This window comes from Xyrauchen texanus, chromosome 34, assembly GCF_025860055.1.
Source record: "Xyrauchen texanus isolate HMW12.3.18 chromosome 34, RBS_HiC_50CHRs, whole genome shotgun sequence".
Classification (NCBI taxonomy): Eukaryota; Metazoa; Chordata; class Actinopteri; order Cypriniformes; family Catostomidae; genus Xyrauchen; species Xyrauchen texanus.
The window spans coordinates 23109175-23122585 of record NC_068309.1 but is presented as its reverse complement, the minus strand read 5'-3'; the positions used below and the strand labels follow the sequence as shown (position 1 = coordinate 23122585).

General features: G+C 43.0%; 1 protein-coding gene across 1 annotated transcript in view; it reads left to right on the top strand.

Annotated features, from left to right (window-relative positions):
• LOC127627699 (neurexin-1-like) overlaps window positions 1-13411 on the top strand; it is a 527683-nt gene that overhangs the window by 149051 nt on the left and 365221 nt on the right. The window contains exon 6 of the mRNA XM_052104201.1: window positions 10849-11150. Coding sequence (XP_051960161.1) covers window positions 10849-11150 — 302 coding nt within the window. The remainder of the gene's footprint in view (window positions 1-10848; window positions 11151-13411) is intronic.

Here is a 13411-nt window from a genome sequence, read left to right as displayed (position 1 = left end):
GATATGGCCGCAAAACAAAAGCTGGCTTTATGGTTTCTGAATTAAGGGGCAACTCCAGTGCCCATTTTTATAGTTTTTGCCTTGCTTGGCTTGAAGAAGAATGCCCTAAAAGTGAGTTGTAAAGCGAGTTGTAAATCGAGTTGTTTTTAACTGTAAAGGATGTAATATAGAGAAGAGGAATGCATTTTTGTGCACGTGAATGACTGATGTTTGCCACACACAACCAATCATGTGAGAGAACGCGATTCACTTCTCGCAAGAGACTCGGGATTTACCTCTCTGCTAAAAGTTGATGATTATGAAAATAAGAACTTAAATTCTTTTAAAATGTGCACAAGACATTGTTTTAAAAATATAAATTTTTTTCTAAAAGCATTTACACTTCTCAAGAGTTCAGCATGAAATCATGATGACTTAAAACATGATTTATTGTAAAAGGGATAACTGTAAAATGATGAAGCAATTAAAGACATTTACACAACAAGAAGAAACAGCAGCTGCTACGAGAGCTCAATAGGACTGCTGCAAACAAATTCTTGTATGTGTGTGTATATATATATATATATATATATATATATATATATATATATATATATATATATATATATATACTGTATGTATATACAACCGTTAGTTCCGGTCCTCGAATCTGATTGGATACCATCAGCAACCATTTATGTCACCCTAGCAACCACGCTCATAGATTTCCATTCAAAATGGCTCATAAGGAAGTCTTCAGAGCAGAATGTCTTGGAGACTTTGGGATTGACTCTTTTCAGTCAGGTCATTAAGCAGCCAATAAGAATCACTTTGGTTACTTGCTATCCATGCCCTAGCAACCATTTAGAGCACCCTAGCAACCAGCCCTATTGACATCCATTAAAATGGCTCTGAGAGATATCTTCATATTAGAATGTCCTGGAGACATGAGAGATGGTTTGTTTTACTTGGGTGAGCAATCAGTCTTCAAGTGTCCACTTGGAAATTACTTAGCCACGCCCTAGCAGCCATTTAGAGCACCCTAGAAACCAAATGCTATTGTCTTCCTTTCAAAATCGCTGGATATCTCTGGATATCTCCGGATCAGAATGTCGTAGAGACTTCATTGTTGGCTTGTATGACTCGGGACAGCAAGCAGCCTTTTTAGTATCAACCTGGCAACTGCCTTGAAACCACATGGGCGTACCCTAACAACCAAGAAACAAACACATATCTCTACACCAGATGGCTCATTTGTTTCAGGCTGTCAAGGAGCCTTTTGTGTATCACCCTGGTAACTCAGTCTCATGTTAGCAATGCCTAGCAACATGCTAAAGCATACTAGGAATATGCTAGCAATGCTAGCTAAGTGTTAAAATATTCTAGCAACATGCTAAAACATTTTAGCAATGCATAGCTAAGTGTTCTATATATCAATAAACTTTCAGATTAGGCTTTTTCAAGCCAACCTAAAGTTTGTCCAAAAACCTTTCAATCTAGTTGTGGTGTTACTGCTCTCTGGTCAAGGCCTTTTTAAACTCACTGGAAATACTCCAGAATAAAACAAAAATGTAAATACATTTTTATACCTTTTTCTCTTTGTCAATTTTACTGTTTTCTTACTGACAACATCATATTTACCCATTTAAAGTGTCACTCGGTAACTTTTGTCTTTGTGTCATCTTGGACTTACATTGACTCCCAGCAACTTGGATGTAGCTTCATTTAAAATAAATAGATTTTAGTTTCAGATGCTATTGTAGATATATAGCATTCACAGTCAGCCTTGTTTACATTAATCAATTAGTGAAAATGTCAAATATCAGAACAGTTACTAAGATTAAGCGAGTAGTTTTTGGCTGCTCATTGATTCTAACATGGCAGCACCCATGTGCGGACCCACTCCATGTAGAATAAAATAGTTTTTATAAGGTTACTGATATGAATGGAGTATTCGTTTTATTGTGTGTGGTCATGATTTTATACATATATTGCAAAATTACAACTCATGTCTATAGGAGTTTAAACAAATAAATGTCCCTGTTTTTATTTTGCAGTATTCATTAGTCAGTTATTCTTAGAAAAATATGTTTGTATTCAGTTTGCATTAATAATCTTTCATCAAACATACTAGCTTTTTGGTAAAAATATTTGAGTCATAATATGTTTTTAAAGTCATTTTCACTATCTACAGAACATCTGAAGCACTTTCGGTCTGCACTTTTGTAAAGTTTAAAGTGACTGATATTGTCTGGTCCCATCATGTCATGTTGGTTTATTGTTAGAAACATTACCTTATACATAGTCATAGCCCAGTGTTTTTTTCTATTTGCGTCATGCAGTAGTCTGTGAAAAAAAAAAAAAACTTAAGCACACAGAACTCAGCAGGGGCTTCGTTTCTGTCATCTCTGGCTTTTGTGGAACATGCTCTCGCTGTTTATTCTCCACTGAACCAAGTGGCATTGTGATAAGATTCTTCCGCTGTAGTTTTGCAAGGTCACATTTTCATGGTGAAGATGTCTGGTTGGTTGATTTGTGCCCAATCGTTTCTTTCCTAGCTGATGATTTGAGCTCTCCTGCTTGATGAAATATCACAAGTCTTCAAATTAATGTTATGCTCTGATGGGTAAACCTGAAATGGAATATTTCATACTATTTTTATAGTATGCTGAACAGGTTGTGCATGTATATCTGAAGGGCGAATATCACTTTGTCACGGTGCTGTGAAACATGATTGTTTGAAATGGTTGGCAGGACTGGGTGATAGCTAAAGAAATGTCTCAATATTTTTTGTCTTTTGACAATATTCAATATCTTGATATTTATGTATTAGCTTTAGAATTACTTACATGGGGGATTTTCTTTATGAATTCGTGGAGACATTATTTCTACCAAACAGATTTTTGAGTGACATTTTTTTTGAGTGATGACGCAAATGAATTGTTGAGTCATAGTTTTGAATCAATTAATTAAAATGGTTATTAGTGGTGTAACGGTTTATCATGGCATGGTGCATTGTGGTTAAAAAATGTGAGATGGGACTTTTTTTTTATTAAAAATTAATTATTTTTGCATCTGTTCTATCCAATATGCATGAAGTCCTACGCCTACGTAACACACCCATACACATGGAAATCGCTTCATTGGACACAAGGAGCTCTAAAATGTGATTGCATACTAGCTGCCACAAGTGTTGTACTTGTACCATGAATCCAAGAGCGCCTTTTCAGCACAAGGGATCGAATGTCAGTTTGATGCGCAATAGTGATCTGGCCTAACAGCGGGAGAGAAAATTAAAGTGTTCAGAGGTTTAATGAGTGTGCCATATTAATCTACTATATAAAATGCTGCATATTATGTATAATAATGCAATAGAGGAATATAATCCTAATGTCAATTGTCATGTCTGATTTTATTTAATCTGTAAATTATTATTATTTAACTGGATAAGTATGCACTTCCATATATAGCCTATGCATTTTTTAAATAATATTTACATGTAAACAGAAACAATACTATTTTTGAAAAAAAATTTTTTATTGAAAATATTTTAAATGTTTGTAAGCAGCATCCCCGCGACCCTGTACACAGGATAAGCGGTTGACGATGGATGGATGGATGGATGTAAGCAGCATATATATCTAACATAATTCCGTATTTTTAGTAAGCAGAATTATTAGCTAATATTTCCATTTGGAGTCACCATTGTTCTGTTCTGTGTGGATTTCTAGTCCTGGTAGATCTCTGATTGAATATTTAGCACTTTTAAGAACAGTACTTTTAGCTAAATTATTAAGGAAACAAACTGATTTTCATATGTCTATAAACTAATAATAATAATAAAAAATATAAATTTTAATCTTTACTTTTCTTGATTCAGGCTTAGTTTAAATATTTGTAAAACGAAGTGAACTGTGAGGTCAGTATCGTTAACTGAACCGTATTGTGAAATAAGTTAACCGTTACACCCCTAATTGTTAATGATTTGTTAATATGGACAGTTTGAACTGAATCTCAGAAATAAATTGAACTCACAACTCTAATACAAATGTAGATACTGAAGTTTAAATCAGAGATGGTATTAAAACATCTCTGTCCTAATGACCTAATATTCACGAGTTGCTATACAAGGAGGGGTCACAAAACTAGTATGAAAGGATTGCTCTTAACCATATAAAGTCATGCGGTTTGATACACATTTGATATAGGATTTTATTAAGATTCTCCGTCGTCAACACGGAGAATACTTTGCTGAAATGTTTTATGCAATGTACAAGATGTCTGATCCTCCAGTTGAAAGCGCTTTTCTGGAAGTAGAAGTCATTGAAATATAATTTCCAAAATAACCACCCTTCATATTGTGTGACACAAATGCCTTTTTATTGTGAAATCTTTGCTGAATTTGATAAAGTATATGTAACAGTAATGTTTATATGATCACTGATATTTCAAAATGAGTATTTGCTGAATTGAAGCAACTTGTGCTTGGGGAACATCTCATATATTATTTAGTAGAGAAATCATGTTGAAATGCATGTATCAAATATGATACAAGCTTACAATTCATGACCACCACCACCAAAAAAAAAACAAAGTCTCTTGAGACCCAGATTAATTTTTTTTGACAATCTCTTTATCTTAGTACAAGCCTAAACCTACATTGAATGTTTTTGTTGATATCATGACCGATCCTGATGATAGTTGTATTGACTTTATTGATCAATCGTTTGTGGGAAATCAGAATGCATTAGCGAACACACAATACAGGACATACATTATAAGCAATGTACACAAAAGCAAATTAAACAATTTGTATTATAAACAAGCACTATAAATAAATGTAATTGATACTCAATTACTGACCACAATATTTTTCAAATCAAGATTTTCACCATAAGGGATGAAAGACATGGACATAATGCAAAGTGTAGATTACAGCCAGAAAAATACAGGGTAAAGGAATTAATAAAAAAAATGTAAAGCATAAAGCATTTCATTTCTGTACATGGTACATCTCATAATTATAGTCTTTCAGTGTAGAATTCATTTATCGAGAATCAACATTGAACGTTTTGTTACGTATGTAACCTCCGTTCCCCGAGGGAGGGAACGACACGTTGTGTCGGAGAAGCGACACTAGGGGTCTCTCTTGAGCGCCGATATCCACCTCTGATCTATGAAAAAAGGCCAATGAGAGTTGGCAGCCAGTATTTGCATGTCCCGCCCCCGGACATATGGGTATTTAAGCGGCGCAAATACGGGAGTTCATTCAGGATTTTTCTGAGGAGCCGGAAATGGGCCGGCCACAACAGTGGCTCGGTTCAGCAACATGGCGGAGGAAAGACACAACGTGTCATTCCCTCCCTCGGGGAACGGAGGTTACATACGTAACCAAATGTTCCCCTTCTGTCGCTCTCTCCACGTTGTGTCGGAGAAGCGACACTAGGGGACCCATTCCAATCTTGCCATGTGCTGAACCGTGTACGTGAACTGCCGATACAGAGGCGGGCAGGGATTCATCCAGTGCCACGCATCGTCTGTACCCGGCTGCACGTACCCTTCCCCAATGCCCCATACGAACATCGGGATCCTTCTAGTTACCCTGAGAGGGGAACAAGGCGATGTTTGCCAACATGGGAACGGGCCAGCCTGGCTGGGCCTCTTTTCTCCCTATGTTTCTCGCATAGAGCAATCACGGCTGGGGCCCTTACACGCATATAGGGAAGGGGGTCTTACCCAGACCCTGCGGAGGCCACACCTGCCCTTTTTCTTGGGGAGGAATTGACCAGGGTCCCGACTCGGAGTGGGGCGCCCTGGGAAAAAAGGCGCACTACTTAACCTTGACGTCAGGAAAAGGGCGCTGGGCGCAAGCGATCCACCCGGCCGGTCGGTCTACGTGTTACCGATTCTACGGGCTCGGACCTGACAAAACACGAGACGCAACCGACTCAACGTGGAGGTTGTAAAACCTCGCAAAGGTGTTGGGTGTTGCCCAACCCGCGGCTTTACAGATGTCTGCTAGGGAGGTGCCCTTGGCCAGTGCCCACAAGGACGCAACACCCCTTGTTGAGTGAGCTCGGACCCGCAAGGGTAGGGGCACGGCCTGGGTGTGATAAGCCAGTGTGATGGCGTCGACAACCCAGTGGGCGAGCCTCTGTTTGGAGACGGCATTGCCTTTCTGCCGTCCCCCAAAGCAGACAAAGAGCTGCTCAGAGCGTCTGGTGCTCTGTGTGCAGTCCAGGTAAATGCGCAGGGCGCGCACTGGACATAGCAACGAAAGGGCTGGGTCTGCCTCCTCCCGGGGCAGTGCTTGCAGGTTCACTACCTGATCTCGGAATGGTGTGGTAGGAACCTTGGGCACATAGCCCAGTTGCGGTCTTAGGATCACAGACGTATCTGCCGGACCGAACTCCAGGCAAGTGTCGCTGACAGAGAACGCTTGCAGGTCCCCGACCCTCTTGATAGAGGCGAGCGCGATCAGCAGGGCCGTCTTAAGAGAGAGGGCCCTGAGTCCAATTGATTCAAGCGGCTCGAAGGGGGGTCTCTGGAGTCCTGCCAAGACTACCGAGAGATCCCAGGAGGGAACTAGGCCTGGCCGGGAGGGATTCAACCTCCGGGCGCCTCTCAGGAACCTGAGGCGTCGGTTGTGACCAGAACGCGTCGGGACACCTGCTGCAGGGGCACTCCTGCCCGTAAAAAGCAGAGGTCTGTCCAGGGTCGGAGTGTTTTGAGGCAGGCGGGGGTGATCCTTACCCGATGCGTGCCGTGGTGCCATGCTTGTCTCGGGACTCGAGTCTGGAGCCAGTGCTGGAGTGGTCTCATATGCATCAACCCCAGCGGCGTGACTGCCGCGGAGGACGCCATATGCCCCAGGAGCCTCTGGAAAAGTTTTAGAGGGACCACTGTGCCTGGCTTGAAGGAAGCAAGGCAATCCAGCACCGACTGAGCACGCTCGCTCGTGAGACGTGCTGTCATTGAGACTGAGTCTAACTCCAACCCGAGAAAAGAGATGCTCTGAACCGGAGTGACTTTCTCTTTTCCCAGTTGACCTGAAGCCCCAAGCGGCTGAGGTGCTGGAGCACCTGGTCTCTGTGTGTGCATAGTAACTCTCGAGTGTGCTAGGATAAGCCAGTCGTCGAGGTAGTTGAGAATGCGGATGCCGGCTACTCGTAGCGGGGCAAGAGCCGCCTCTGCACTCGTCTGAACCGGCCGGCCGGGGGGCAGTCATAGGCAGTCGGAAGGCGGGATCGCCGCGTCTGGTGTACCGGGACTGTCGTAATCTGAAAGCAGATTGCCGTGAGAACTGAATTTGCGGGCCAGGTGACCCAGAGGCAAAGGAAATAGCTCTTTTATTGAGAATGTGGGTACCACAGCCCCCGTCAGGAGCTAACGTCTTGGGCTCTGGGTCGGCTGTCTCAGGAACGCTTGGGAGCCTTCCGGGTCCTAGAGGGGGTTCATGAGACAGGGGGCGTGCGCCACCTGCGGGGTGCTCGACGCTGGGGCTGAGAGCTGGGCCCGGGTTGAGGCGGAGCAGGAGCTGGTTTCTTCGCAGGGGGACGCCCTCGGCGGGCAGACGGGGCAGGGCCCGTAGCGGCAGGTGTGCGGCGGGGCATGATGTGAGAGATGGCCTCCGTCTGCTTCTTCACCGCGGAGAACGGTTTCGCCGAAAAGGCCAATCTGGGAGACAGGTGCGTCTAGGAAGCGGTTCTTGTCGGCCTCATGCATCTCGACCAGATTGAGCCAGAGATGGCGTTCCTGGACCACTAGGGTGGCCATCGCCTGTCCGAGTGCCTGCGCTGTGGCCTTCGTCGCTCTCAGGGCGAGGTCGGTCGCTGAGCGCAGTTCCTGCAGCACATCAGGTTTAGGTCCACCCCCGTGCATGTTTCTGAGTGCTTTGGCCTGGTGGACTTGCAGGAGGGCCATCGCATGCAGGGCAGAGGCAGCGCGTCCAGCCGCACTGTAGGCCTTCGCGTTGAGCGAGGATGTTGTCCTACAGGGCTTGGATGGGAGTACGGGGCGGCCACGCCAGGAGGTAGGGCTACCGGGGCATAGATGTTACGCAACTGCCCTATCGACCTGGGGAATCGCCCGTATCCGTGGGCTCTCCGCCGTCGAGGGTGGTGAGAGTGGAGCGGGTGGCACCTAGACGAGCGGAGAGCGGGGCTCTCCACGTAGACGTCAGCTCGTCATGCACATCCAGGAAAAACGGGACCGGGGGGATGCGTGGCCACGAACGGCGCGCTGCCCCCAGGATCCAGTCATCCAACCGTGAAGGCTGTGGGGAGGATGGAGGGTTCCAATCCAACCCCACGCCACGGCGGCCCGAAAGCATGTCAGACATCTGAGCGTCGGCCTCAGCCTGGGCCTGCTGGCCCGAAGGCGGCAGTCCAGGGGAGTCCTCGGCATCAGACATCACACTCTCCGATGCAGCGGCGAGCTCATCTGCTTCGGGCTCGGGAGGATAGACAGCCGGGCTGTGAGGTGAGCCGCTATCGCCGCGAGCGTAGATGGGGACCAGCGGGCGTGTCGGGGAACGGGAGGTTCGCGGGGGGCTACCCGGCGAAACTGCACCCGCTGCCGCCCCCAAAACGCCCCCAGCGCCAACCGCATCGTCCTCAATCCCGTGGGAAGAAGGAGCAATGCGGGGTGCAGCTGGGGTGGCTTGCTCTCTGTTGAAAGCAAGCCGCGACCGCAACGTGGTCATGGTCATGTTCTCGCAGTGAGAACATGAGCCATCCACAAACGCCGCCTCGGTGTGATCGCAGCCCAAACACACGAGACAGCGCCTGTAGCCGTCTGAAGCGGAGAACACTCTACCGCATCCAGGAACAACACAGGGGCGGAAGGGCATCTTGAAAAAGACGTGTCCTGAAAAGGACGTTCAACGCCGCTGTGTTTTGCTCTTTTAGAGAAATTCACTCTTTTAAGGGAAATAACTCTTTTAATACACAGTATGTGTGTGTGTCTGCGCTGTCGAAGCGCTCAGGGGCAACAATGCACGCCGTGCAATGCGAAGGAGAAAGCCGCTGTTGTGCGCCGTCAAGATCCAACAGCATGCAGATCGTCAGAGGAAACAGGAACGTTAGTGGTGTGTAACTCGCAGCAAACTGCAGACAGACCATCGGCTCCGAAGAAATTTTCTGAATGAACTCCCGTATTTGCGCCGCTTAAATACCCGTATGTCCGGGGGCGGGACATGCAAATACTGGCTGCCAACTCTCATTGGCCTTTTTTCATAGATCAGAGGTGGATATCGGCGCTCAAGAGAGACCCCTAGTGTCGCTTCTCCGACACAACGTGGAGAGAGCGACAGAAGGGGAACAGGTGAAACAATGTCAGTACTCAATACACCACACTCATGCATTTTATACTGGTTAATATCACTTCAAAACACATGAAGCCTTTGTAAAGGGCAATGCTAAATAGAATTAAACATACTCTAAATGTTGCTTATTACATTTTAACACATATACACACATCTTTCTATTATTTCTTTGTAGTTAAATGAGCTGCTTTTCAGGACAGCTATAGTAGCCGAGTCGTAAAGTTTGATAAGTTTTTGAAGCTGTTGACTTGTCAATAAAGTGAAAAGAGCACACAAACAAATTATTCCAAAGCTTTTTCAAACAAATGTTCTGAAGTCAATCCTTCAGTATAGAGCCAATGGTGGGAGAAGCATTGGGGACAGAACACTGAGCTTTTGAGAGTGGTTTCTGATTATAACATTGTTGTTTTAGCCAGAATTTTTGTTTCACTTGAATATTGGGAAAGCCATTAACGGTACACATCATCCGAGACATTTTCAAACAATTTTGACAATCTTCCTCTTCAGTCCCCTATTTTCTTATAGACTGTCTTTTGAATCTGCCTACATCATTCATCAAAGCTTTAACATTTTACAGTGGTGTCTGCAAATCCAACCATTATTTTAAAGTGGACAGCTCATTTCAGCCCATTTAATTGCACACTCAGATTAATTTTAAGACAGCAAGCTTTACATACATTAATGACCTTCATGATTATCTGATGTGACTGGTGCTTAGGGAGATTATTCACATTTGCATGTGTGACATCACTCACCTCGGCACATATCTATGTGAAGCACGAGTTGACAAGGCATTCGTGAATGTCTTTGAAATAAAACTACAGTGTGGTGAAATAAAATTTTAGTTTTCATGGCATATCATATGTCAGAGACATGTACAGTGATTCATGCTTGTGGCTGTATTGTTCATTTATGGTTCATGCCTGGTTTGAGCCAGTGGTCTTAAACCTCTCATTAGCCAAAATCACATCAAGGCTGAAGTCTTGCCTGAACCTTTATTGGTTTGTACATCATGATACATTTGTGTGCATTTTACATGTATTCCTATTTTGATTATTTTCCATTTCCACTATTTCTTCAAAATCAGGTTTTCCGTGGTCATGTAAAACCTGGAAATATCAGGAAATTGTAAAAGTGTGATTAGGCCTTAAAAGTTCATGGCAATTAATACAATTTTGAATGGTGATGGAAAAGTAATTGAAATGTCATAGATACATTTTTTGGGGTTTGTTTTTACGCTCTGCCCTAAAATAATTTATTGGATAAAAACGGGTCTTTGCATTTTGTATCTCTATAAACAGAATATTTATACACTGCATAAATCATGAATGGCTAGAAAAATTCATAGAAATTCATTGCTCAAAAGGTGGAAACCTTGTAAAATGCTTGCTTGGTTCTTTGTGAGTCTATAAAACACTAGTATTAGACAGAGATGATAAAGATGACTATCAGTTCTCAGCTACTGCCATGATCATACCCCTTGCCCTCATCCATCCCTGCTCTAACAACCTTTCCTCACCTTCTCTCTATCTCCCTTCAACAAGGCCAAGTGGAGTCAGTGGCCACATTCAAGGGTAATGAGTTCTTCAGCTACGACCTGTCCCAGAAGCCCATACAGAGCAGCACAGACGAGATCACACTGTCGTTCCGAACGCTGCAGCGAAACGGCCTCCTCCTCCACACCGGCAAGTCTGCCGACTACGTCAACCTGTCTCTGAAGAGTGGCGCCGTTTGCCTGGTCATCAACCTGGGTTCAGGCGCCTTCGAGGCTCTGGTCGAGCCATCTGACGGCAAGTTCAATGACAATGCCTGGCACGCTGTTCGCGTGTCCCGCAACCTGCGTCAGGTAACGTTCACTTTTGCGCATTTTGCGGCTTAACTAAGGATTTTTTTATCTTTTGAAAACTGCCTTGTATTTTGATATTAGAGTACGACTTATTTATTGTTAACTTGTGTTATTGTATAGAATAGATGCGCAAATGCACACTGTAATTCCAGTGTTGAACCTTTAAAGCTGCTGCAAGCGATTCCTGCACCAATAGTGGCACAAAACAGATTTGCAAAAATAACTAAAAATAAAGAATCTGGGGTGAATTCAATAAACAGTTGTGCAACTTTTGCGATGGATATTTTGACACAAAACCTTCTTTACCAACCCCCCGCAATCCAATTTATTCAGAAGCTAAATGCTTTACAATAGCACTACAGCATATTTAAATTAAGTCATAGTAATTCCTTTCTGCGCAAAACGAATTAGATGAATTATAGATGACACTTCTTTAAGAAAAACTCTGTGCTATTTGACGAGCACAAGTATAGTAGCATCACACTATTACTGCTCGAGGAAACAGACTGAATTTAATTTAAAAGAGATGTTTGTGTATATTTTCTATTGATCATGACTGTAGTCAAGCACACTTTATACATGGTGAAGAGATGATTCAATCGCTTACAGAAGCTTTAAGTAAAGTTAAACCTTTTCCATTTAGGTATTTTACATTTATGTAATGCCTTTCATATAATAATCTTGGTTCCCCACATAGCTCTAGCCTGTACAACCAAACCAAACTGTTATGTCAAGAGTTTAAGATTGTATTGTTTGTGATAAAGACGGACTGCATGAGGCTCTAATTTAATTAGAATCAGATGGTCTCACAGGTGCTTTAGTGGACCCAGAGTACTGGCTGTTGTATTGGAGCTTGTCCACCTGAATGTTCCGAGATTTAACAAGGTCATATGTAACCCTTATTGCAAAATATATTTTTGTTGTAAACTCGTAAGATTAAAATGCACCAAGATTATTTATTTCAGTGATTTAGTGAGTGCAAAATATTTCTCTTGTTGGACAGTATGGCCCCATTTACACCTTGCATTAACATATGTTTCATACCTGGATATAATTTGGATATTCTTTAGCTGGATTGTATTTTCACCTTGCAATCAAATACGTCTCTACTATGATAGAGATTGATACAGATCTAAATAAAGTTATCCTTCCAAACTTTGCAAATTTTAAAAACATTGATGTATAATTTAAATGCTTTCTATCATTTAAACAGTCAGGGTCACAGCTAAATTTCAGGTCGTCAAAGCAAATTGAATTATATGTATCTCGCTTTCGGTACTTTGTAAGTGCTAAATATGCTTCTCATCTGAAACGTGATAGTAAAGCCTGATTAGAAAACAGGAGAGATGTGGCTGAGTGGGGATTTGAGGAGAGAATCGAGATTTGAGATAAGTGTATTTCAATGGAATAATTAATGAAATATTATTTGGGTGACAAGATTCAAATTTGCAACATCAGCATGTACACCTTCTTTAAATGTGTTCAGAATTCATCCCTGACCACCTCCGAATGTGGTTTCCATGATCCGATCACAATGCGTCTTGGATGCATTTACACTTGTCATATAATGTGGTCAAGTGCTATCTGATAGCGATCCAGTTACCGTTATGTTAATACAAGGCGTAAGGCATATAGGGGTCTAAGAGGGCTTACAGGAGTCTTCCTCTGTCTAGGATTGAAGTATCATTCAACCATAGGCTCTTTCAGACATAGACATTGGTGACATACCTTCCAGTTATTATTATTACTAACCAGTATGAATATGTACGTGTGTGTGAGTCCCTATTAAAGAGGACTGTTTTAAGTTCAGGCTCTGCCGCTTTGTTTTGTCTCAGTGATTAACTCTTAAATATGCTCCATTTAAGCTGGCCCCAAAAATATAAAAAAATAAAAATCTATTTGTATTAATCAAGACCTTCATCCCCTGGAGGGGAAGAATGTTTGCTATTAATCATTTAATCTAAGGAAAGATCACATCAATTTAGTGTTCATAGCCAAGACTGATATTTTAAGTGCCATTGTCTTGATTGTTTTCAATCCATTCTTGCTATAGAATTATTGTGTGATAGGGTGAATCGTGTAGACGGTCTGTTTCTGCCTGTGCTGATTATTTCTCCATTTTACTGCCGCAACCTTTAGTTTAAGCACTGATCTCAGAGCCGGGGGTGCACTTTATATCTGTTTACGAATGAACAGTCTTTTTGTTCTGCCACGGCAAATTATCGCTCTTCAGCATTGTGCCGAGCTCACTGAAGCCAAGC